The sequence below is a fragment of the Arvicola amphibius genome, chromosome 5, assembly GCF_903992535.2.
Source record: "Arvicola amphibius chromosome 5, mArvAmp1.2, whole genome shotgun sequence".
In the NCBI taxonomy this organism is placed as follows: domain Eukaryota; kingdom Metazoa; phylum Chordata; class Mammalia; order Rodentia; family Cricetidae; genus Arvicola; species Arvicola amphibius.
The window spans coordinates 81,237,682-81,265,417 of NC_052051.1; the positions used below are offsets into that span (position 1 = coordinate 81,237,682).

Genomic DNA, 27,736 nt, shown 5'->3' on the forward strand with positions numbered 1-27,736 from the left:
CTCATGACATCCTATACGACAACCTCATGACATCCTATACCTCATGACAACCTCACGACATCCTACACGACATTCACCAGTGCTGAAAAGGGTAAAAATTCAGAATCCAAAGCATCATTCATTCTGTATTCGTACCATTTTTACACCATTTTCAAGTCAAAAAATTTTAGGTTGAATCACTGAAAGAGACCAGTTTGCAAATAAAGATTACTTAAGGGTGTATTAAGTATATTGAGACATAGGAGTCAATTAAAATTCCTAGTACAGTTGTTGGACTGAGTGGGAGTGAGGGGGGATGTGCTGACGCTAGTTCAGTCTCCAAGCCTACAGAAATCTAGGCCGGCGGCCGTGACATCTGGGGGATGATTTTTCCAAGTTATCTCTGAGTTGTCTTAGGGCCACATATTCTATAGAACCTTCTTGGGACTGATGAGATGGCTCAGTGGACAAAGGTGCTTGTTGCCAAGACTGATAACCTGAGCATGATCCCAGGGACCCATATGGTAAAAGGAGGGAACTGATGACCACAAGTTGTCCTCTGACTTCCACATGTGTATGCATGCGTGCACGTGTGCGTGTACACACATACACACGCACACTAAATTTAGTAAAAATAAGTAAAACCTCCACCAAGCCTTCATGATCACTCTTATCCCTCTGAATCTCCCTGTTCCTGGATTTTTGTCCGCTCTCCACAGTTCCACATCCAAAGAGACAGTTAGTTAACTGCTCCCTGCAGCTTGGGGGTGTGTTTGTTTCTCCAGCATTTACAGCCATGCTAGCACTGCCAGCTCCAGTTCCCTGCTGGAGTCTGGGGAAACACCCTCAATCCCTCAAAGTTGCATGCAGTTGGTGGAGACTTGAAAATATGCTCCCAAGCCAGCAGGATCCCCTTACAGTGCTTTGAGCTGGGGCTGTCTTCATGCAGCAGCATCCCTGGCAGCTGTGAATGTGCCATTATTATCCTTGGTTTGGACTGCTCAGGAATACAGCAGCAGGCACTCCGCATGCTACATGTGATTGAAACAGTTTTGGCAAGACTCTGGTGTGAAAATCAGCTTCTGAAAATAGGTTTATATGTAGCACACTCTGAACCATATGTAAGAGCCAGCAGCTCTTAAAGCATCTCTCTGTTTTCCAGCCAGGGGCTGGGATAGCAATTGAGTAAACTTGTCTCCTGCAGCAGAAACCAAGCAGCCGCAGAATGGACAGAGCACTGGGCAGGTGCTTGCAACCTGACACCAAGTGTCATAAATGCAGATTGCTAAATACTCCCCAGAACTACTGATCAAAATTGTGACGGGGCCTGGAATAGGCAATTTTCTGAAGTTTTAAAATCTTGTTATTTGAAAATGTACTTCATACATGAATACAATGTATCTTAATTACATCCACTCCTCATTCCTCCCCATCCATTTCAGCCTGGATCTTCATAGCTACTACTTTCCAATTTAATGTCCTCCTTTTCTTTCTTTCTTTTTTTTTTTTTCTTTCTTTAAACAAAGTTTCTCAGTGGAGCCCTGGCTGGAACTTGCTATGTAGAACAGGTTGGCCTTGAACCTGTCTTTCCTTTTCTTTTAAAAATATTTATTGTCCGTCTGTCTGTCTGTATCTCTCTGTGTGTCTCTCTGTCTCTGTCTCTGTCTTTCTCTCTGTCTCTGTCTCTCTCTGTGTGTGTGTGTGTGTGTGTGTGTGTGTGTGAATGCCCAAATGTGCCCATGTGTGTGCAGAGATCTGCAAAGATGCTGGATCCTCCTGAACTAGACTTCCAGGCACTCACGAGCCATCTGGTGTGGGTGCTGGGAACCACACCAAGGACCTCTGCAAGAGCAGTAATTCTTAACAGCTGACCTACCTCTCCAGCCTCATTTTCTTTCATTAATTAACAAATGAACTAATTGATTAAACACACTGAGCAGCTCAGTTAATGCTGCTCATATGCACATCCACTAATGTAGTGGCATTTCAAATGTATTTTAATAAAGGTTGCCTGAAGATTACAGACCAGGTAAGGGTAACACACACCTTTAATCCCAGTAGCCCCACTAGTTGCCTTTAATCCCAGTGGTGCCCGCCTTTACTCCCAGAACTAGAGAGGATTATAAAATGGGAGGAAACAGCTCTCAGTCTCATTTTGAGATCCCTGGAGGTAGGATTGCCATTTTTGGATTGAGGTTGTGCTAAGAGCTAGTGACTGACTTTTGCTTTTTGGATCTTCAGGTTGAACCCCAATTTCTCTCTCGTTTTTCTTAATCGTGCTTCACACTAAGGTCTGAGTTACCTACTCATGCCATGCACCCCCAGAGAAGAGTGCCTCCCTCCCCAGCAGTCACTGTCTGCCAGTGCCTCCTCATCTAGGGCTCAGGAGTGGAGGTAATAGGGATTTTTTACAAAATATTTTCATAATTTTAAATTACTTGTATGTGTCTGTGTGTGAGTGTATGCATATGCGTGCAGGTGCCCACAGAAGCCGGAGGTGCTGGGTGCCTCTGGAGCTGGAGTTACAAGTCGCTCTAAGCCACCTGACATGGATGCTGTGAATTAAATGCTGGTCTTCTAGAAGAGCAGTTTGTGCTCTTGACTGCTGAGCCATCTCTCTCCCGAGCCTATAATATGCATTTTTACCACATCCCCTCGTGGCCCTGATGCAGATGGTTTTTCAGCTGTGTATGGAGAAAGTCTGGCTTGAAATGAGGGTGAAGGCAGGAAGCAAAGTGCCCTATCATAGGGTAATCACTGTGAAGAGAGGAACAGCAACATACAGTGAGGGGCTGTGGGAACTTAGGACCTCAGCCACAGACAACTTGCAAAATCCAGCTTAAACATTGCTTCCAACCTCTGAGATCAAAGTCACTGTTACAGTGAATACTCAAACAGAAGATAGAAGCCAATAGTACGACAGACAGGGCAGTGTAATTAGAGGGTGATTTTCTAGGGACTGGTGAGTAGCTCAGTCAGTAGATGCAGGTCCTGGACTTGATCCCAGGCATATAAACTGGCCATGATGGCACATACCTGTCATGTTAGCACTACGAAGGTAGAAGCAGGAGGACCAGGAGTTCACGGTCATTCTGGACTACATAATGAGTTCAAAGCCTTGGTTATATGAACCTGGCTCAAACATCAGCATCATTAACCATTATAGGGCTTAATGAGCAGGGAGAAAGAATAACTCTGAAGACTTGGTCACACGTGGTCAGAACTGGCAGAACAGCAAAAGAAATAGATCAGGTTTGGCTCCAGTTTCTGGGATGGATTCTGGGAATAATATGACCAGGTTGGTGTAGAAGGTCCTTCTGTATTTGAGTTGCTTTCATTGGTTGAATAAAAAAACTGCCTTGGCCTTTTGATAGGGCAGCCCTTAGGTAGGCGGAGTAGACAGAACAGAATGCTGGGAAGAAGAGCAGAATCAGGCAGATGCCATGAATCTCCGGCCTGAGATGGACGTAGGTTAGAATCTTGCCAGTAAGCCACAGTCACCTGATACACAGATTTAATAGAATGGGTTAATCAAGATGTGAGAGTTAGCCAATAAGAGGCTAGAGCTAATGGACCAGGCAGTAATTTAAGTACAACTTCTGTGTGATTATTTCGGGGTATAAGCTAGCCAGGTGGTGGGACACAGCCCACTGCTCCTCCTCCTACACCAGATTTTGTTGGATGGTAGAGAAGTTTGCTGAAGGTGAGCCTTGGAAATGCAGAGTGGTACTTGGGATGTTGTCCATGAGCCATTGATTCCCACAACATCAGTTCAGGGAAGGTACTAGTGTGCCAGAGTTGCCAAAACGAATTACTACAGGTGGGGTAGTTGAAACAAAGTTTAATTATTCCGAGGCCAGAACAGGAAGGTGCTTCTCCTCAACACAGATGTCCTTCCTTGCCCTCTGCAGCCTCTGGTAGTTTTAGGTTGTGGCGGTATCATGACACATGTCTCCTCGTGGCATGCTGGTGAGTGAGTTTCTATGTCAACCTGACACAGGCTAGAGTTGGGTAAGAAGAGAGACTAAGTTGAAAAAAATGCTTCCTTAAAATGGGCCTATAGGTAAGTCTGTGGAAATATTGTCTTCGTTAGTGATTGATGTGGGATTGGCCAGCCCAGTGTGAGTGGTGCCAGACCTGGGCAGGCAGCTGTGGGGAGTGCAAAGAAGCAGGCTGAGCAAGCCATGAGGAACGAGTCGGTAAACCGCATTCTACCACAGCCTCTGTATCAGCTCCTGCCTCCAGGGTCCTGCCTTGAATTTCTGACCTGACTTCCTTTGATGACGGACTGTGATGTGGAAATGTAACCAAAATAAACACTTTCTTCTCCAAGTTGTTTTTGGTCATCATGTTTAATCACAGCAGTGGTGACCCTAAGACATGGTTTTCTCTCTGCTCCTCTGTCTTCTTTTAAAAGAACATCAGTAGGCGGGGTCGGACCCACTCTGATCCCCTAGGCCCTCCTCTTAAATCCCACACTTCTGCAAAGATCTTATTCCGAGATAAGGTCACTTTCACAGTTTGAGTGACTGTGAATTTGGGAGATACACTGTTCAACCAAGGGCAGAGGAGTTTCCAGGACCAGAGAAGAGAGCTCTGTATTAGCTAGTTTTCTCTGATACCAAACACCTGACAGAAATGACTTACGGGAGAAGAGATTTCTTCTGGATCACAGTTTTCTGGTTCACAAGATTTCAGTCCAGCACTGTAGGTGAGGCATGACCACGGAAGCACTCCTTCCATAGTGCTGGGAGTGTGTGTGCAGACCTACTCTAACCTTCAAAGGCCCTCCCCTTGTAGACTGTGTCTCCCAGCGAGGCATCGCTTGCCAGAGGATTCACAATGTCTCAAACAGCGCCCCCAACCGGGGACCATGTTTTCAAGCACACCTCTGCTTGGTTAGAGCCATTTCACATTCAAACCATAACAAGCCTCTTCTCCTGCAGGCCCCTCCACTAATGAAGCTCAGTCCTGGGCCAGGCAGCAGGGAGAGCTGCTGAAGTGTGCTCACAAGACAGGGAACAGTGGCTTTGGCGCTGAGAGGCAAAGGGGTTGACAACTGGCACAGTCCAGCCCTTGGGTCAGTTGATGTTGTAGTTGGCCGCTAGTTAGTTCCCAGCTGCTCACCCCCGAAATAATATTACATTTACTGTCTCTTTACTCTTTTTTCTTCTCTCTCCCAAGTCTACATACATTTTTTAAACACACTGTGTCTTAGTGAGAGGTCTTTTATGTCGGAATATGTCCCTATTGCGTATCTGTATTCCTTTTCTGACCAGGATGGCTTCTTAAAATGCTAAGTGCTTCTTAAAAACTTAAGCGGCAAATATGGTGGAAGTTCACTGCCTATGAGACTGCTGGGTGGGAGCTGTCCTCACCACTTCAACTCTGATAACCAGTTGGCCCATGCTGCATGCTATCCACAAACCCCATTTAAGTGCTTGGCCTCCTGAAAGAGCCAGAGTTTGTGCTGGCAGCACGGTCTAGAAAGCTGCCATTTCAAAACCACATGGCTCTTTTTCTGCTACCACTGAATCAAGAAAACCTCTCTTAAAGGAGCCACATCATTAAACCATACTTAACTCTGTTTTTTGTTTGTTTGTTTGTTTGGGGGTTTTTTTGCCTAGAATTCCTTCTCAAACTCTCTCAGGTTTTAAGTGGATTTTAGTTGGCCAAATTGGCTCCAATTTGTAGTATCTGCAACCTCTGCACATAGTCATATTTATGGAGAACAGCACAATTCCTCTTCCCTAGAAAGACATCAGTGTCTTTCACATAACTGCTGGAGTTCTGATCATTTCTCCATGAATGAAATAAAATGAAATTCGAAACCTGGTCTACCATAATGACTTCCCAGAGCAATTATAATCCTACTGGATAATCTGCTAACTAAAACCTAAATTGCAGGAGTAACCCCCAGAGTGCAAACAAACACACACACACACACACACACAGAGAGAGAGGAGAGGAGGAGAGAGGGGAGGAGAGAGAGAGAGAGAGAGAGAGAGAGAGAGAGAGAGAGAGAGAGAGAGAGAGAGAGGCACACACATATAATAAGTAAAGAGAACGCAGGCTAGGCTGGAGCATTCCCTCCGCTGGCTGTGACACCGGCTTCTACATTTATGACTGCTTATTCTGCTGTCCCTTCCATGTTTCCCTTGCCTTCAGCCAAGAACCTGGCTGTCTGGTTTATTAACAGAGTGACCCAGATCCTCATTCATAAAGATGCAAGTTATTAATTCTTCTGTTGTCACTGTTGCTAGTGCTGTTGTTTTCTGGTACCACTTACTGTGGGCATGAAGAACCAAGAGGCACTTGAAGCAAATGCCCTGGGTTCTGAACACAGTTATTGCTTCCATTATATACAGCAGCAGCTCGCATATTCCTCCAGGAATTGGGATCAGTCACCTCAGATGAAAGAATAGAGCTTTTTCTTGCATTTCAGTTCAGTGACATAAAGAACCCAAGATGGCCAGGTGGCAGTCTTACATGTCCACTCAATGGGAATATTGTTTCACTTCTCCACACCTTCTTACAGATAGCCTGACTGTTTCAAGGTGGTGGGGATTTGATTCCGTGAACTTGGTGTATTTCCTTTGCTGTGAGGTGAATACACTGGAGATGCCATTGGTGAATAAGACATTTGGGCGTCCACAGATGGCCTCGATGGCCAAAGCAATATGGGTCAGGAAGGTTTCCAGACTGTGTTTACACTCCAGTGAGAATGAGCCTCTATCCTCATCAAAATAGAAAGGGGCCATGTAGTCATTATGTCACCAAGTGACTTGGTGGCTGCCTGAGGCACGGTGACATATGGGGGACTCCGTAATGGGTCACAACATTTGCAGATTAGGTTTGAAATAGTAGCGGTAGCCAGTTAAGTGTTGGCAGGGAGAATTCATGTCATTGAGCCCATACATATCCTCCATCACTGTCATAGTGTCTATGTTTAGACAACTAATTGGACAGGCCTGAGAAGAGGCTGGCATTGATAGGGCATGCCACTGTATCGAGTGATTATAAGAACCTCCTCTACAGGGAGTGGGAAGGCCTTTGTTGAACCTTCACACTGTACACAAACATGTCGTTATTTGTCACCCGCTTCACTTTCCCCCAGACTGCCTTGTCACAAGTCTTCCCGTTGCTGATCAATTGTCTTCACTATCCAGGAACCCAATACCCACTCCTCATGACTCACTACAGCAATCTCTCACCACAGAGTGGGCCGTCAGTGATGGTTTAAATGGGAACGAGATAGGCACCGACACCCCATTCTTCCAAGGCTTTGATGGTTGCTGAAGCAATCGTGGGTCATCTGAGCCTCTTGTGAGTGGTGCTTGAGCCACCGTTACAATTCTCACACGAGCACCACGATCTCTCGTTTTTACTAACTTTTATTAATAGATCACAGAGGTATTTTAGATTTTGAGGAAATAGCTTTAGTTTTTTTGTTAAATCCTGTGTGAATATGTGTGTGATGTGAATGAACGTGGAGGTATATCTGTGGAAATCAGAAGACAGTTTTGTGGAAACTGTTCTGTCCTCCACCTCTACGTTGTTTCTGGGGATTGAACTCAGGACATCAATCTTGCAGAGCAAGTACTTTACCCACTGAGCCATCCTGATGACCCTAGCTTCAGTCCTGAGCCCAGGTCCTAAAATGTGTGGGAATTTGATCTTTTAAAAATGTAATTATTAACTGAATATAGTCGTTTAGATCAATTTACATGAATATACATGAAGACTAGAAACTGACAGATCAAGTCTGTTCACTGTAAAAATGGAGGCCAGGATCTTGGCCGCTACTCCTAGAAGTTGTTTGTTTTAACTAATATACTTGGTCAAACACTGGGCATGGAAGTGACTAGCTGCACTCACACTGGAACAAGGACTGGGGCCTGGGCCCAGCCTCCTTTAATGTTCCTACAGCATTCTGCCCACGGGACAAGATGACAAGGGGGAATGTTCTGGTATCCTGAACCAGGAAATAGAGGGTGGATTAGATGACAATGGTTACATCTTCATTTTCTCTCCTATAGCCTCTATTGCCTTTACTCAGACGACACACAAATAACTCAAATAGAAACGAGGAACTGAAACCCAGATGAAAATGTCCAGACCATGAAAAAATCTTTCTAATGCCATAAACTCACACATCCCAGGAACTATGAGCATAGAAAGCCTCTGTTTTGGCCAAAATAGATTTGACTACTCATCTTACTAGTGTCCCAGATGTTTTCATATTTTCTATGTAACATTGTTACTGTGGGCATTGATAAAAATTCAAGCAATCATTTTGTTTGTTTGGGTTTGTTTTGACTTAGACCTTCAGGTAGCCCAGGCTGACCTCAAATTAGCTACATAGCTAAGACTGGCTTCAAAATGATCCTGCTACCTCTACCTCCCAAATGCTGGGACTGCAGGAATATGCCATCATATCCAGGTGTGTTTCTGATCTGTTTACTTGCTGGATTTTTTGTTTTTTAAAGAAAGGGTTTTTCTGTGTAGCTCTGGCTGTCCTGGAACTCACTCTGTAGACCAGGCTGGCCTTGAACTCAGAGATCCACCTGTCTCTGTCTCCTGAGTACATGGATTGAAGGCAATTCTGTTCTCTTTAGAGTTTTGTGGCCCAGCTCCTGCAGGCCACTCTGACCAAAGAAGCAAGTAGGCTAACTGCTGATCTTCACCTCTCCCTTCATTCCTTCAAGTCCAGTCTGCTGTCTCCTCCCCAGCTCTGTAGCATGCCTTCTGCTGTGGCCTCTCTTCACTCTCTGACCTTATTCCCAGGGGAATAAGTAGATCCTGGTGGAACACTCTGATCTTTCCCTCTTATGAAGCACCTCCACTGCCTTCAGCCCATCCCCACTTCTAAGTCTCAGGTGCCAAAACCAAGAAATACATTTTAATCTGTGCCCACACCTATCAGGACTTCAAATTTTTCCTATAGACAACACAGTCACCATGCCCTCCTATGAACAAGAGAGGAAACAGAAGAGACCAAAGAATGAAACACCCACTCAACAAAGACAAGACTAGAGATCAGTACCTAGAATTACAATCTTCCCAACACCAGAAGCCTAGAAGTCAGCAAATAAAAACCTACAATCAAGCCAGGCAGTGGTAGTACATGCTTTTAATCCAAGCACTTAGGAGGCAAAGGCAGGTGAATCTCTGAGTTCGAGGTCAACCTGATCTACAAAATTTAAAAAGAAACACACACACACACACACACAAACAAAGCAAAACTAAAAACCAACAATCAATAACAGCCAGAACAATATGTCCCAACTAGAGGCCAACAGCCCTACCAAAGCATCCCTGAATAGTCCAAAATAGTTATAGCATGAGTAAAAGACCTTAAAACAGCCTTTTAAATAGAGGTCCTTAAAGAGGAAACAAATTCCTTAAAGACATCTATGAAAACTCAAACAAATAGTGGAAGGAAATAAATAAAATCCTTCAATAAAATCCTGAAAATGAAAATAGAATTGAAAAAAAAAACACAATGAAGATAATCTGGAAACAAAAAATTTAGGAACTCAAACAAGAACCCCAGAGGCAGCATCACCAACAGAATACAAGAGATGGAAAAGTCACTTACAGGCATTAAAGACATGATAGAAGACACATTGATCAATAAAAATGTTAAATCTAAAGTGTTCCTAGCACAAAACATACAGGAAATCTAGGACACTATGAAAAGACTAAGTGCAAATATAATAGGAATAGAGGTAGGAGAAGAAACACAAATCAAAGGCACAGAAAATATTTTCAACAAAAAAATCATAGAAGAAAAATTCTCTGAAGAATAATATGCCTATCAAAATACAAGAAGCATGTAGAATACTAAAAAGATTAGACAAGAAAAAAAGTCTCCTTGGCACATAATAATCAAAACACTAAACATACAGAACAAAGAAAGAATATTAAAAGCTACAAGGGGAAAAGACCAAGTAACATATGAAGGCAGACCTATTAGAATTATACCTGACTTCTCAATGGAGACACTAAAAGCCAGAAAAGCCTGGACAGAGGTGCCGCAGACTCTAAGAAACCACAGATGGCCAGCTCAGACTACTATACCCAGCAAAACATTAAATTACCACAGGTGGAGAAAATAAGATATTCCATGACAAAATCAAATTTAAGAAATATCTACCAACAAATTCAGCCCTACAGAAGGTGCTAGAAGGGAAACTCCAACCTAAAGAGTTAAACTACATCCAATGAAACACAAGAAATAAATAATTCCAGACTATGAAAATCAAAAGAAGGGAAGCCTCCATGTACACACAACAACAAAAATAACAGGAATCAACAATCATTGGTCATTGATACCTCTCGGCATTAATGATCTCAATTCTCTAATAAAAAGGCATAGACCGAAACAATGAATGAGAAATCAGGACCCATCCTTCTGTTGCATCCAAGGAACACCTAGCATCAAGGATAGACATCACCTAAGGGTGAAGGGTTGGAAAAAGATATTTCAAGCAAATGGGCCTAAGAAACAAGTTGGTGTGGCCACTTTAATATCTTACAAAATAGACTTCACATCAAAACTGGTTAGAACAGATAGGGAAGGACACCACATACTCAGCAAAGAAAAAACAATCCATCAGGAGGACATTTCAATTCTTAACATTTATGCTCCAAATACAAGGGCACCCAAGTTTATAAAAGAAATACTACTACAGTTTAAAGCATATATTGAACCTCACACACTAATAGTGGGAGACTTTAGTACCCCACTGTCTTCCAGTAGATAGGTCATCCAGACAAAACCAAACAGAGAAATGCTGGAGTTAAGTTATAAACCAAATGGACCTAACAGGTGTTTACAGAACATTTTATCTAAACACAAAGAATAGATCTTCTTCTCAGAACTTCATGGAACTTTCTCCAAAATTGATCACATACTGAGATACAAAGCAAATCTCAACAGGTACAAGAAAATTGAAATAACACCCTGCATCCTATCTGACCACCATGGATTAAAGCTGGATATCAACAGCAGAAACAACAGAATGCTTACAAACTCATGGAAACTCAATAACTCTCTATTGAATGAAAAATGAGTCAAGAAAGAAGAACTTTCTAGAATTGTATGAAAATGAATACACAACATACCCAAACTTATGGGACAATGAATGCTGATCTAAGAGGCAAGTTCACAGCACTAAGTGCCTACACACAAAAAAAATTGAGATCTTACACTAGCAACTTAAGAGCACACCTGAAAGCTCTGAAGCAAAAAAAAAGAAATCACAACCAAAAAGAGGAGACAGCAAGAAATAATCAAACTTAAAGCTGAAATCAATAATAACAATCAACAACAACAAAAGTACAAAGTATCAATGTAACAAATAATTGGTTCTTTTAGAAAATCATTAAGATCAACAAACCCTATCCAAAATAGCTTTTAAAAAAGGAAGTGAGAAGACACAAATTAACAAAATGAGGAAATCCAGAAAGTCATAAAAGTATAATTTAAAAACCTTACTCCACCAAAGTGGAAAATCTTAAAGAAACGGATAATTTTCTTGATACAAATGATTTACCAAAGTTAAATCAAGATCAGGTAAGTAATTTAAACAGACTTTTAACCCCCAGCGAAATATAGAATCAGTCATTAAAAGTCTCCAGAAGGAGGAGGAGGGGGCAGTAGCCAAGGCCCAGATTTAGTACAGAAGTCTATCAGACTTTCAAAGAAGAGTTAGCGCCAATACTCCTCACATTATTCCACAAAATAGAAACCGAAGGAATGTTGCCCAATTCCTGTTACAAGGCTACAGTTACCCTAGTACCCAAACCACACAGAGACACAATAAAGAAAGAGATTACAGACCAATCTCCTTTATGAACATAGATACAAAAATACTTACAAACTGAATCCAAGAATACATAGACAATCCACTATCCATTATCAAGCAAGCTTTATTCCAAAGATGCAAGGATGATTCTAAACAAACAAACATAGATAAATGTAATCCACCATATAAATAAACTGAAAGAAAAAAACAGAAGATCATTCATTAGATGCAGAAAAGGCCTTTCACAAAATTCAACACCCTTCATGAAAAAAATACTGGAGATACAAGGAACATACTCAACATAATAAAGGCAGTTTAAAGCAAGCCCGTAGCCAACATCAACTTAAATGGATAAAAACTCAAAGCAATTCCACCAAAATCAGGAACAAGACAAGTTTGTCCACTCTCTACGTACCTATTCAATATAGTACTTGAAGTCTTAGCCAGAGCAGTAAGACAGCTGAAGGAAATCAAAGGGATGCAAATTGGACAAGAAAAATCAGAAAATCTTTCTTTGAAGATGATATGACAGTATACATAAATGACTCATGGAATTCCACCAGGAAATTCCTTTATCTAATAAACACTTTCAGCAACATAGCTGGATGCAAAATTAACTCATAAAAATCAGTAGCCCTCCCATATACAAATAAAAAATAATCTGAAAAATAATCTGGGAAACAACTTTCACAATAGCCCCAAATAATATAAAATATCTTGGAGTATGTCTAACCAAGCAAGTGAAAAACTCGAGTGTAGTGATGAGCGGCAGGGCAGGCCTGCTTTTAGCCCTGCCCTGCTCCTGGCTGCTGGCTAGCTTGTGCCCCAAAATAACATCACACAAATTGTATTCTTTTTTTTTTTTTTTTTTTTTTGGTTTTTCGAGACAGGGTTTCTCTGCAGCTTTAGAGCCTGTCCTGGAGCTAGCTCTTGTAGACCAGGCTGGTCTCGAACTCACAGAGATCTGCCTGCCTCTGCCTCCCGAGTGCTGGGATTAAAGACGTGCGTTGTTATATGTAATTTTACTATGTTAAAATTAAAGCCTTTCTTTTTTGTTTAAACAGAAAAAGGGGAAATGATGTGGGAGGGTCTTCTGTTTTAATAAAGAAACTGCCTTGGCCAGCCCTTAGGTGGGTGGAGTAGACAGAACAGGAAGAAGGAAGTGAGGTAGATGGCTCAGTCAGATGCCACACCTCTCCTAAGTGAGGCAGACTGCCATGCCTCTCCTCAGGGAGAGAGATGCGATGGAGCCAGCCGCTCAGACATGCTGAATCTTTCCCGGTAAGAAACCACTTTGTGGTGCTACACAGATTATTAGATATGGGTTAGTCAAGATGTGAGTAAGAGGCTGAAATAATGGGCCAGGCAGTCTTTATAAAAGAATACAGTTTCTGTGTAATTATTTCGGATAAAGCTAGCCGGTGGCTGGGAACTGGGTGGCGGGAAGCCGGCCCACAGCTCCCCACTACACTTGAGTGATAGAAACTTCAATTCATTGAAGAAAGAAACTGAAGAAGATATCAAAATATAGAAAGCTTTCCCATGCTCATGGATCAATAGGATTAACATAGTAAAAATGGTCATCCTACAAAGAGCCATCTACAGATTCAATGCAATCCCCATCAAAACTCCAACACAATTCTTTACAGACCTTGAAATGACATTTTTCAGCTTCATATGGAAACACAAAAATAGCTAAAGTAGGATAGATAAAACATTCTTGAACTATAAAAGAATTGCTGGAGGTATCACCATCTCCAATCTCAAGTTGTACTAAAAGCTATAGTAATAAAATCAGCATGGTATTAACATAAAGACCATGAGCACTGGAATCAAACTGAAAACTTAGAAATAAATCCACAGATCCAGAGACACCTGAATTTTTTAAAAAGTTGTCTGAACAATTTCTCAGAAAATTAGGAAACCTACCTCAAGACCCAGCAATACCACTTTTGGGTATATACCCAAAGGATGCTCAATCGTACTACAAAGGCATGTGCTCAACTATGTTCATAGCAGCTTTGTTTGTCATAGCCAGAACCTGGAAACAACCTAAATGCCCCTCAACTGAAGAATGGATAAGGAAAATGTGTTACATTTACACAGTGGAGTACTACACAGCAGAAAAAAATAATGACACCTTGAAATTTGGGGGCAAATTGATAGATCTAAAAAACATCATATTGAATGAAGTAACAAGACCCAGAAATACAAATATAATATGTACTCACTCATAAGTGGCTTTTAGACATAAAGCAAAGAAAACTAGCCTACAATTCACAATCCCAGAGAACCCAGACAATAATGAGGACCCTAAGAGAAACATACATGGATCTAATCTACATGGAAAACAGAAAAAGACATGATCTCCTGAGTAAATTGGGAGCATGAGTACCATGGGAGAGGGTAGAAGGGGAAGGGAGAGGAAAAGAGGGGAGAGGAGAAAAATATATAGCTCAATAAAAACATTTTTTAAAAAGTTGCCAGAAACACACACTGGAAAAAAGACAGCATCTTCAACAAATGGTGCTTTTCAAATTTGATGGCTGAATGTAGAAGAATCCAAATAGATCTATACTTATCATCATGCACGAAACTCAACTCAAAATGGATCAAAGACCTTAACATAAAGCCAAATACACCAAATCTGATAGAAGAGAAAGTGGTCTTTAACTCATAGGAACAGGAGAAGACTTTCTGAACAGAACACCATTAGCACAGGCACTAAGATCAACAATTAATAAATGGAACCTCATGAAAATGAGAAGCTTCTGCAAGGCAAAGGCCACCATGATTCAGATAAAGCAGCAGCCTACAGAATGGAAATAGATTTTTACCAAGTCCCCATCCAATAGAGGGCTAGTGTCCAGAATATATAAAGAATTAAAGAAATTAGATATCAAAAAAACAAATAACCCAGTTTAAAAAATGGGGTAGAGATCTAAGCAGAGAATTCTCAATAGAGGAAACTCAAATGGCTGAAAAACACTTAAATGTTTAACATTCTTAGCTATCAGGGAAATTCAAATCAAAACTCCTCTGAGATTTCTTCTTACATTTGTCAGAATAGCTAAAACCAATATAACAAGTGACAGCTCATGCTGGTGAAGATATGGACTAAGAGGAACAGTCATCCATTGTGAGTGGGGTTGCAACCTCTTACAGCCACTGTGTAAATCAGTGTGGTGGCTGCTTAGGAAGACTGGAATTGGTCTACCTTAAGACCCAGCTATTCCACTCTTGGGCACGTACCTAAAGGATACTTCATCCTACCACAAAGACACTTGCTCAACCATGTTCATTGCTCTGTTCATAATAGCCAGAAACTGGAAACAACCTAAATGTCCCTCAACAAAATAACGGATTAAGAAAACATGGTACATTTAACAATAAAGTATTACTCAGCCATTATAAAATGACACCATGAAATTTGCAAGCAAATAGATGAAACTAGAAAAAAATCATCCTGTGTGAGTTATCATAGATCCAGAAAGACAGACAAAAATGGTTTATATTCACTTATATGTGGATATTAACTGTTAAGTCAATAATAATCAAGCTACAATCCATAGAACAACAGATGGTGGGTATAGATTAAGGAACTAGAAGGAACAGATAGATCTCACTAGGAAGGAGAAATAGAATATATAGTTATGGATGAATGGGGGAGGGCTGGAATATGAAGGTCAAGTAGAGACAGGAAGAAATGGTTATGGAAGGGAATATAGGAAGAGACTGAAAACTTATGGGGCATTCGAGGGGCAGTATGGAAACCTAATACAGTAAAAATTTCCTAAAATATATACATATATGAAGGTGATCTAAATGAAATCTCTAAATAATGGGAGAGATAGAACCTCAACTTGCCATCTTTTGTTACCAACGAAGCTTCCAGTACTGTGAAGTGGTTACATCTAATTGAGTTGTTGGCAAACAGGGCCCAATGGGAATCCCCAAATAACTCAAACTGTTGCCAGGACTATAGGGTGTTCTCCACAAACTGACAGCAAGACCCCATTGCTGAAGACAACGCCTACACAACTCAATGGACATGGAGATGTTGACCTGGTGCCTACAGTGAGCATTCACCCCTACATTTCAGCATCTCTGGTACCCTGCAGGCTATCAAAAGCAAAAGGTAAACATCAAGCCAGCCACAGCCTAAAAGATACGCTAGGGCAATGGTGGTACAGAGCTTGTGGGAGTAATTAACCTGTACCTGAACCAACTTAAGGCCCGCCCCATGAGATGGTGACCAAGAACCTGAGACTAGATATCCTGGGAACCACTGGTGATCCTAATACTGGTCTAAGAAAAGAAAATAAGTGTAGAGAAAAAATGACTCCTAATGATACTCTGCTATAGTCATAGATCAGTGCCCTTGCTCAGCCATCACTAGAGAAGCTTCCTTTTGCAGAGATGGGAACAAATACAGAGGGAGACCCACAGACAGTCATCATGAAGAGAGTGAGGGACTTTGGAACACTCAGTCCCAAATGGGATGTCTCCATCAAATCCATCCCCTGAAAACCTTGGGGAACCCTGCAGAAGAGAAGGTGGAAAGAGAGTAACAACCAGGGGAGATGAAGGACACCAAGAAAACAAGGTCTTCTAAACCAACATGATCAAAGATCATATGAACTCACAGAGACTGGAGCAGCACAGACAGGAACTGTCCAGGTCAGCACCAGGTCCTCTGTGTGTGTATTATGGCTTCTAGTTTAGTGTTAGGGGATTCCTGAGTGGGTCTCTGGTTCTTGTGGGTTTTTTTTTTTTAGGTCCTTTTCCTTCTGTTGGTTTGTCTTGTCCAACTTCCATGTGAAAGTTTTTGTTTTATTATATTTCATTTCATGAAACACACCCCCACACAAAAGAATGAATGGTTGGATGGATGGATGGATGGATGGATGATGGATGGATGATGGATGGATGGATGAAACATAGCCACTAGGATAAAGGTTAACAGCTGAGCTGTCATTTATACTTGCTGGGAGAAAGAAAGTCTATTTTCTCCAATAACGTGACAATGGGTATATCAAACACTCTAGGGCAGGCCTCATGTTCAGTGATAGTGATATAATAGGCCCTACAGGTTTTAATTGCTTTTATTTGGCTACAGTTGGGTGGGTTTGTTTGTTTTGTTTTGTTGGTGTTGGTTTATTTTTGTTTGGGGGGTTTATTGTACTGAGTTTTTGTTTTTTGAGAAAGAACTTAACGCTGGGTGGGTAGGGATGAGGAAAGAATTTGGAAGGACTTTGGAGATGGGAAGACTATCACAAAATATATTTAAATTTAAATTTAAAAATGGTTTTAAATAATAAAAATATTATAAAAGAAACAAAAGAAAGTGCTGTGGTTTCAGATGCCAACAGGTCTTGGGCTGATTTTTTTGAAACATTCCATTAGAGGCTGACTAGGTGCTAATCAGTACTTTCAGGAACACTTCATTCCAGGAATCTCTATTGCAGTTCAAAAACTATAATCATCAAAAAGAAAGAAATAATACCCTTTAGGAGATGTATCAAATGTTCCTGAGCCAGAAGCAGGCATCGAATGATTACTAGGTGATGGAGAAAAAAAAACAGTAAAAATTACAATCCAGCTGCCTCTCTTTTCAGTTCTGGGATAAATCATTTTTCTCTCAATGTCACAAAGTATAACAAAAAAGTAGATGCACTGAAAATTGTACTTGAAAGTGGCAGCAATATCAGTACATTGGTCAGGAACATGGAGCTTGCTACAGCCGAGTACTATTTAGTATCAATACCGGGGGAGGGGGATTGCAGTTGCCTCCTGTGTTTTTAGTCTCATTAGGAAAAGAATTTAAGAATGGACTCAAAAAGAAGTTCAAGGACAATTTTATTAGTTTAAAAGAAAAACACCCAAGGGCAGGTGAGTTGTAAATCTCAGCAGCTGCTCAGAGGAGGATAATTGGGGGGGGGCATGGCAGAAGGGAAGCATTAAAGAAGCACATAATTTTGGTGGAAGCCTGAAGTGTGACAGGAAGCATGCTTAGAGCAGAGAGAGCAAGAAAAAAGAAAGCTATGTTTGTTTAAGCCCATGTTCTGTAAGAGACTGTGGTAGAGGGTGGGAATTCAGGGAAGTAAAGCACAGTAGCTCATTAAAGGACTAATTAGTCGCTCATCTCTTTAGTGTTGCTTACAGTAAGCCTTCCTTCCTAGGGACAGTCCTTTGGCTAGGTAATTGACACAGACCAACAGCAATGCTAGGTCTCCCCAGGACAGAGATTCTATTCTCTTAGTCAGTTGAGGGTTTTCCTTAAAAGGTCATTATTGCTACTCTTAAGGTATCAGGCTTATTTGAAAGATTGTGGCAATGATCATGCTTGGCCAAATTTTAGAGAATAGCTTTCAGAAAATATTTAATTCAGTGCTACAATTAGTACTCTCACGTTGTAAGATACATGGGCTTAACTTTAAAGATGCTTCTCAAGAGGTCGGATGGGTGAGGAGACACTTTTAGTCATCTTGAATAATTAAATTTATATAGTGTTCCAGATATTTTGATCTCATTTAATCTCACTAACAGGAGCTATGATCATTTAAAAAGGAAGTGGAGCACTTGCCCTAAATGGTGGCACTAGGATGAAATTTAGGCAGACTGAGGACTCAAGTAAAATTTACTTAACACGGGAACTCAGACAAATAAGACCTGGTCCCATGCCCCGCCTCAAATGCTGTGAACGAAAGCTGAGCAGCTACAGTGGGAACATCCTAGCTCCTCCTCATGGTTTTCAAGAAAACAAGGGAATTCTATGGCTGAACACACTATGATTCGAGTCCTTCCAACTCCCGGGTCCGTCCACCAAGTTCCGGGGTACTATGGTTGTCCTTTCCACAACAAACCAAACTAGTTTCGGGAGCTTCCGTCGTGGGGAATCTAGGCCTGGGAGACTCATCTTCATTCCTACCTCCTCCTCACATTGACCGTCTTAACCCCCCGCCCCTGTCCACAATTCTAATCCAGCTCCCTTCAGCATCTCGACCCGGCCCTCTAGACACCAGGGATATGGAGTGACCCGGACTCCGGGGTACACACCGGAAGCGGCGGCAATGTTTGACGTAAGAGGAAGTAGGTGACAGCGCGTCCTGTGGTTGGGCGTTACAGGAGCTGGTGCCTCACTCTGAAGGTTCCCCAGCGTCGGGAAAGCAGGGAACTGTCCACGAGCTCAGCCGGCTTGGTCCCCTGGCTTGCGGTGCGTGTGAGGACTGCTCCTAGGCCACCGGCTGGAAGGGAGTCGATCTGAATTAGGGAAAGGAGCCCAGCTCCCCCTCGTCACATCAGCAGGCTGTTCCCCGCTGTACTTTACCCCAACCCTGAGGGCGGTGCTGACTGTTCTTGCTTGTGAAGGAGAGGCTGGGGCTCAGACGGTAACGTCAGTTGGCGCGGTGTTTGCTGGTGGGACAGGGACAGATCTGCATTCAAAGCAAGTTCCCGCTACCGCCAGAGCCCTTGTTCTTCTTACAGTTTTCAAGCTTTGGGTGCCAGGGTGGTAGGGACTCCACAAACTGAGTAAGTCTCAGACGGCTCTGAGAATTTTGATTTTCTGCAGTTGCCCTAGACGAATGACATCGCTCCTGTATGAATGAGCAGCAAGGTGCGCTGGTCAGAGGCCTTCGGGGACCCCCGCTAACCCTCGTCTTATGCCTTTAAGACCTCGGAGATAAGGGCTTCCTTCGCACATCTCGCTCGGCTGGAGAGTTGGATTTGATCGTTTCATTAACGCTTTGGGGCAGCTGATAGGCTCTTCGTGTCCCTACGTGATATAGGTTGTTGTTGATGAGACAGGCTCTCAATATTTAACTCAGGCTCCCTGAATGCTGAGATTACAGGAGTGTGCCGGTAAACCATACTTCTTATCACCTAGGGAGATTTATAAGCATGGAGTCCCGAACCCAGATCTACTCTTGTAAATCAGAAGGTCTAGGAGATGGGGCTTGGGGATCTGTAGGCTGAGCGTTAATATAACTGTGTTCTCTTTGGGAACTTGAAGCTTTCCTAGACCCATAAAGAAGTGGCTCGTAAATTCAAAACATGTGGCCCGACCCTCCTGTATTCTGTATTTGCCACAGGGTATAATTAATGGGTGAAAATGTGGGGGATTTGATTAGCTTAAGGCTGAGACTTGATAAAAGCTGAACTTTTAGTCGGTATTGATTTCTCTGAGTGACTTTGTAAGTCACTAAATCCCTGTTCCCCATATATATTAGCATCTTACCTTTCTCTGCTTGTTATAAACATAGAAATGAAATCTTTCCTAAATCATAGTTTTGAAAGTGGGATATGAATATTTTAGATTTTAATTTAAATTTAATTTTAGTGAACAAATTATCGTATGTATTTATGGGATACTGTGACGTTTTGATACATGCTTGTGATGTAGAAAGAGCACAAAATGAATACATTTATTACTTTACATGCCTTTTTGTGACAGAAATATTTAAAAATCTACCCTTTGTAACTATGAAATACCCAGAATTTGGTGTTTATGGTTATTGTTTGTGCAGTAGATGAGTAAATCTCACCTTGTCCAAATGAATCTTTGTACTTTGGATCCCCAGTGTCCTTTTCCCCATCTAGCCCCCTTCCCTAGTCACAAAGAATCACATACTACTCTTAGGGCTCAGCTTTCTTAAGTCTTTATGTATGAGGTCATGTAGGATTTGTCTGTTTGTGCTTCTCTTACACTTGGCCAGAAGGGTCCTCTGTCATGTCTACTTTTAAAACTTCTGGGGACGCTCATACAACCAGTGTAAGCAGTAATGCATGGGGAAAGCTCATACAACCAGTGTAAGCAGTAATGCATGAGGAAAGCTCATACAACCAGTGTAAGCAGTAATACATGAGGAAAGCTCATATAACCAGTGTAAACAGTAATGCATGAGGAAACTGGGTCTTGACTCCTCCCCATCCCCGGCTTTTGAGCAGGGTTTCTCTGGGTAGTCCTGGCTGTCCTGGAACTCAGTAGAGCAGGCTGGCCTCGAACTCACAGAGATCTCCTGCCTCTGCCTCCGAGTATTGGGACTAAACGCATGCACTACCACACCTGACTTGGCCTGTTTTTCAATATTCGCATTAAGGACTATGGGGCGTGTTCTGCTCTTGAGACTAATAGGAATAGCACAGTTTGTGTGTGATTGACTGCCTACTGAAAAAGTGCTGTGCTAGCCAGCAGTCCAAGAGAGTCAGCTTCTGACAGAGACGTTGTAAAGATAGTTGACTTTATGCAGAAGCTCTATCTGCTGTTGTACTGTCTCTTCTGACCAAAAGGGCTATAATTACCTGTTAGGAGGCCAGGCTCTCACAGTCTTTAACAAAGCACTCGTTTCTTTTTGAACACAGGTAACCATCCCATGGTTTGAATCAGGAATGAAATCTTCTGAAATCTCAGAACAGAAAGCTTTGTGTTCAATATGGACGACAAAAGACGGCGAGCCCGAGTACAGGGAGCGTGGGCTGCTCCGCCAGGCAAGAACCTGCGGGGACTGTGTGGGTGTGGACAGCCACCATCGTCTTTTTTTATTCTTTATGCTCTATAATGAACTCCCACTTGAGTTCACAGTTTTCTTTAGAAATGGCTGGCATTTGTCCGATCTGGTCATTGCTGAGCTAAGGGCATAAACTTGGCTCTTCCTGTTTAGTCAGTACCTTCAGAGTGGGTGGAGGCTGGTTGTTGCCTTGCCAATTACATTTTGGGGTCATAAGTCATCTTCAGGGAGGTTTATCAGCTCTTGTTTGAGGCTCTTCTCTTCTGTTTCAGCTACTACTGGTAGGAGCCATCTTCCCCAGACACCGGGGCAGGCCTGGCGGAGGAAGCAGCTGCCTGACAGAGAGTTTGTGTTCAAAGAGCCTCAGCTGGTAAACCGCTGTTTCTCCTTCAGTGGTAACAGAGATGTGCTTACAAAAGCTGGGTTTCTGGAGCAGGTGCTCCAACGGTGGCTGAGTGGGTGTACTTAAGAGTAGCAGAACAAAAGGAGTCTAATAATAATGAAATGTGAACTATTTTGGTTTTCTTATCTGCCTGAAGATTCTTTGTATTCTGCCCTCATTGTATGGCCATGTTTCCCTCCAAACCCTCTGCCTTTTGGGGGTGGGGCAGGGAAGCTGTACCATGACTACCAGCTTAATGCTATACTGTGACAAGAGCTTGCATGGGCTAGCTAAGACCTAACAGTTCTATAATGATGTTCTCTTCAGAATTGTTACAGAAAATCCTTCTGAAATTTCAGTGATTATAGCAAAATGCCTGATTTTTTTAGCCTCCACCCCCATAGGAAATAAATGTAAAAAACATAGATGACTCAGTTTTGGGGGGACAAAGGCGTTGCAGGGCTGGGGATCAAGCCCAGAGTCTTATGTATACTAGGCAAGTGCTCTCTCTTGAAGTAACTCCCAGGTCTTTTTTTATTTTCATGTGTGTGTGTTATGCAAATGCATGTTTATATGTATGGGTACACACGTGTATGTGCCTATAGATGTGTGTGCAGAGGCCAGGGGTTGACATCAGGTATTATCCTCAATTGCTCCCCACATTATATCCAGTCAGGGTCTATCAGTTGAATACAGAATGTTCTAAATGCAGCTAGTCTAACGAGCCGGTCTGCCCTGGGAGTTCCCTGTCTCCACCTCCCGAGCTCTGCATTGCAGATAAGCCTCTGCACCCACTCAGGATTTACATGGTGTGGAGAATTTGAATTTAGTCTCTCATGCTTTTGTAGCAAGTGTTTATCAACTCAGCCATCTCCTCAGCCCTTCACTTAAAAGAATAATAAAATGAAAAAAGTACAGTTTAAAAGTTGGGCATCTTGGTATAGTAACAATCATATAGATCGGCAGTTCTCAACCTTCCTAATGCTGCAGCCCTTTAATACAATCATCATGTTGTGGTGACCTCAACCATACAGTTATTTCATTACTACTTCATAACTGTGCTGCTGTTAGGAATTGTAATGTCAATATCTGGGTTTTCTGATGATCTTAGGCGACCCTTGTGAAAGGGTCGTTCAGCTCCCAAAGAGGTCATGGCTCACAGGTTGAGAACTGCTGATATAAATAATTAATAATAATTATCAAAACTTCTACTTAAAAAAGTCTTTTTTATTAATAAAAGGTTTCTGCAGAGTGTCTGGCTAACGGGAAAGTTGACTAGTTCTAATTGTATCACGTTTTCGGTCAGCTGGCCAGTGTAACATAGTTCTAGGAACTGCAGGAACAATGCTTTTTTGGGGGTAGTGGTGGTGGGATGGAAAAAGGGTGGGTGTAAACCTGCCTTGTTTTGGCTAGAAATGAGAGGTATGTGCTATTCTTGACCCTTGGGAACCATCCCAGAGTTCAGATCTGCCTGTTTCCTTGCAGGTTGTGCGTACAGTCCCAGAGCCCAGAGTGATTGAGTAAGTAAGCATTGCCCACAGTGAAGTGCATGGCCAGGGTCTTTCCCTCGATGACTTTCCCTTTAAAAAGAGCATGGCTCAGTAGCTCCAAACTTTTAGCTGGAAGGAATAGTCTACCTCAGTCGTTGAACTTGATCTTTTGAGGAGACTTCCTGGGTTTACCGATGTTATTGAAAACACAGCAAGATCTCGGCACATTCAATTCTAACTGTGGGGTTGATTTCCTGGCCCTGTTTCATTGGTTTCTGGAAGGGTAGACTGGATACAGAAAAGGCATTGTCCTGAGTCACTGCAGCCTGGCTTGTTCGGAAGCCTCTAGTGCCATTTTATTAGCAGTCCTTATGAAAACTGCTGTAAACTAGATAACCCTGCATCCCATGTGTTAAAACCAGGGGTTGGTGCTGAGCAATTTAAGCAATGTTAAATGTTCCTCTTGTATTCATTTGTGTCTGGAATGTTTTCCAAAGCAGGTGTGAGATATATTGGCTTCTTTTCTCCTGCCTCCCACTTTCCACCTGATGTGAATAAACCATCAGTATGAGCTATACCTTTATAGAATTAGCATCAGATGGATGTCCTTGCCCATGAGCAGTCTGTTATGCTATATAGATATCTGTAGACTGGTTTTACAAGAATTTGAAACTCACACAAATATCAACATAATTTCAGTAATTATCTAGTCACATCTTTGCAACTAGTTAGCTATATAACTAGTCCTGAGTTCTTTCCATCTCTCTCGAATTTGATTTTCTTCTTTGTCTGTTAAGGACTAGGAGTCCAGTCACTTAAATCCGGTTTAGGTCTACTAGTCTTTGACTGTTTGAATGGTAGCAATGCAGTATCGCCGCCATTGGTGGTAGAGAGAACAAAGCCACGAAACCATTACAGTTGGGCTTAAAAGGGAGGGATGCAGTCATAAGTTTGCAAGCCGAGAGAAACGTCACAGCATCTCTCCCTAGGTGTTTGGGGCCCAGCCTTGCTGTGTCCAAAGTTAACTTGCCTAGGTTTTGTTTGCCAGTTCCCAGAAATGTGCTCCATGTTTGGAGTGAGTGAGTTTCTAGATACAGTTCTGTATATCTCATGAAAGCATAGTATTTATATCCTCGGAACCCATATAGACAACTTCCATAGAATGTGGTCCTTGGGGAATAAATGCCAGCTGTGCTCATTCAGCTGCCTAGGAGCCTAGCGCAGGCCCCGAGAGCGGTGATAGGAGAACCATTAAAATAGTAAATGATCTGTGTGCTCTGTTGCTTTTCTGCCATGAAACTTGCACCTGCATGTCTGTGTTTCACACCTTCCCACACTGGGTTAAATTCAGCAAGCTTTTTTTGTTTGTTTGGTTTGGTTTTTATTTTTTCGAGACAGGGTTTCTCTGTAATTTTGGAGCCTGTCCTGGAATTTGCTCTGTTGACCAGGCTGGGCTTGAATTTACAGAGAGGTATCTGTCTGCCTCTGCATCCCAAGTACTGGGATTAAAGGTGTGTGCCACCTCTGGCCAGCATTCAGCAAGCTTTTATCACCCATCCACTGTGTGTAAGGTGTGAGAATAAGCTACTCTTTGCCCCTTAACGGACCCACATCTAACGAATAGAATAGACATTAAAACAAGTTGTAGTTTTGTACATAGATCTAATACTGGCACAGGGTGAGATGGGTCATGTTACTGGCACAAATTTATGGTCAGAGAAGTTTTAGAGGTGAGGTGCAGTGAGATTTTTGTAGGGGAGGTGAGTTTTCCTTGGGCCAGACTGGGAGGTGAGTTGGATAGGGGCTGCTGGCTGGTAGGGAAGTATTCCTGTGTACAGAAACGTGGGCTGGAAACACCTATAGGGCTGTAGTAAAGGAATGCACGTGGTTGCTGCTGAGGATGGTGGCTCTGTGGGAGTCGTCAGAAGAGAGGTCTAGGTCTCAAGGACCATGAATGCAGCGGTGGGGACACTGAAGGAGTTCTCCCCAGAGGAAGAACTCACTAGACATCTGTCTTTGAAAGTAACAGATGCCCTGAGTGTTGAGGTGTGTGCACTTGCCCCCTGGGATGTAGTCCTCATTCTAAACTCTCCATTGGTGATAGGTTCTTGGATCCTATCAGCCTAAATTATGTGTGAAACCTAGAGGGGTAGAGTCAGAGGTTATTATCTCTCGCTTTTGTCCCCATGGCCTGATCCGATCGGGGTTCTGTTCCCGGTACCATTAATGATGCACCACCATTTGCCCCTTGTCTAGCAGTTGAGGAGGAGGGTGGAGATTATGCCCCCCTCCTAGTGTTCTCTAAAGTTAACCGATCCTAATGAGTCAGGGCCGTGGGAGGGCACAAACAGGATGGATTCCATTGCCTCACACTAACACGTGCTTCTCCTCTGCTTCTTTAGCAGGGAGGGAGTGCATGAAATCAGCCTGTCCCCCATAGGTGTGTCGAGGTAGGTGACTCCTCATTGGTGCGTGACTGCAGCTGTCACTGAGTTATAGGCTCTTGAAATTGTCCTCTCCTTATTAAGGAACAAGACTCGGGTAATACCTCCTTTTTACAAACTCTAGCATCAGAACATTTTCACAGCTTCTGACTGTTAGAGCAGCTGTTGTGGCCACAGTCTCATGAGGAAGCCAAGCCCAGAGAGACATCCTTTTCCTGCACCCCCGCCACTCACAGTAGCTTAGTACTAGAGCTGGCTCCAGTCTTTCATGAGTGCTTCATTATTTATTGCTGCACTTCATGAACTACATATATATTCATTATATAGTGTTATATTGCCATATTAAGGTGAACTGAAGGTAAAGTTATATATATATTGAGTTAAATATATATTAAATATATATAAGAAGGTAAAGTTATATATATATATATATATATATATTTTACATGTAGTCACTATTTAAAAATATTTTAATGCACAATATATTAACTATCACCATAAACCAATGAGATAAACAATTACATCAGAAATGACAAATGAAAGTTGCTTAACAGAACCCTCTTCTAGATATAGAGCACTCTGTAAAACTGGCTGGTGTAGCTACTGTTTGAATCCCTTTTGGAGGCTCCCAATCTTTGTTTTTTATTGCTGTGATAAATACGATTCCCGAAAGCAATGTGGGAAGGAAAGGGCTGGCTTCACCTTTCAACTCTCAGGTCCCAGTCCATCACTGAAGGAAGTTGGGCAGGAACAGAAGCAGAGGCCATGGAAAAATGCTGCTTATTCACTTGCTCTTCCTGGTTAATCTGTTGTCTTAACCATCCCAGGACCATCTGACCAGGGATGGCATTGCCCACAGTAAGCTGGGCCTTCCCACCTCAATCGTCAGTCAAGACAAAACCCCCACAGACTCACCTATCGGCCAGTCTGACGGAAGCAAATCCTCAGCTGGGATTCCTTCTTCCCGAATGGCCCTTGATTGTGTCAGGTTGACAAGAAATGGAAAACAACAAAGCAAACCAGCCATCGATCCGAGACACTCCCCTTTGCAGCAAGACTTTCCCAGCCAGTATGCGAGACCAGCTGTGTTGTCCTGGTCAGCCAGGTCTTGTGTTAACTAGGTAGCTTTAGATGACCTCTGGGTCTTCTGACTCACAGGCACCTTCTGAGGGCTTGCTGCTGTCAAGACTGCAGGAGAGTGCACTTCTAGACTTCTCTTAGGGAAGAGATACAAAATGACTTTTTCGGCTGAATCTGTAACAGGATGAGAATGTATTTAGTAAAAGGAAACCTCATTTGGGTTTTATAGCCATGGTAGTCTCTGTCTTCTAATGGATATAGTTTTAAAAATATCTTTTGACCTCTAGGTTTTACTAGTTACTCTTCATAGTGACCTTATGAAATGGATGTCATCTTTAGGTTACACTTTTGAAACTGAGGGACATTAAGTGCCTGCCCAAGGTTTCAAAACAGCCATGCTAGTAATCTCTGTCTCCTCCTGGGCAGTAGAGTATCTTGAACGCTGTTTGGAGCAGGACTCTAGAAAGCCTCGTGTGGTGCCATAAATGGAGTGTGTTATTTTATGTGAAGATCATGTGGAAGGAAAATAGCTCCATCTTCCCTTTAAAGTGAAAGTCTAGTCAACTCTGCCAGTATTCAGTCCGCCTTTTCTGTGTAGTTCAGCTAATGACCGCTCTTTCTGCATTAAGGGTGTGTTTATATCCTGGCTTCGTGGACTTGAAGGAAGCTGACTGGATACTGGAGCGCCTTTGTCGGGATGTTCCCTGGAAACAGAGGATGGGCATCAAAGAGGGTAAGCAGGCCTCTGGGCCACCGTTGTTGCTGCACAGTTCCCGTTCAAATGTTTTGCAGTTCCCTGCATCGGCTTAACATAGCTGGTCTCAAACGGGATGAAAGCCAAGACTCCCTAAGGGACAGACAGGAATTAGTGTGCCAGGCAGAAGCCATGCCCAGCAGAGACCCAGGGGTCAGGGAGATTGGACAAGAGAGAGGCAAGAGCTCAGAGAGCCAAGAAAGCCTGGCTAGCTGGCCTGTGGCTGACATGCCCTCCCTTTCGCTTTAACTGCTTCTCTATTCTGATGGTGCTTGTTCCTTCTTT

General features: G+C 42.6%; 1 protein-coding gene across 4 annotated transcripts in view; it reads left to right on the top strand.

Moving 5' to 3' along the window:
* Positions 1-18,888: 18,888 nt before the first annotated feature.
* Alkbh3 (alkB homolog 3, alpha-ketoglutarate dependent dioxygenase) overlaps positions 18,889-27,736 on the top strand; it is a 33,303-nt gene continuing 24,455 nt past the window's right edge. The window contains exons 1-6 of one of the 4 annotated variants that reach the window (XM_038329649.2): positions 18,889-19,008; positions 21,156-21,281; positions 21,574-21,671; positions 23,169-23,203; positions 25,576-25,623; positions 27,327-27,430. In XM_038329649.2, the coding sequence (XP_038185577.1) occupies positions 21,227-21,281; positions 21,574-21,671; positions 23,169-23,203; positions 25,576-25,623; positions 27,327-27,430 (340 nt within the window). In that variant the 5' untranslated portion in view covers positions 18,889-19,008; positions 21,156-21,226. The other 3 variants (XM_038329651.2, XM_038329650.2, XM_038329648.2) reach the window with 3 other exon arrangements.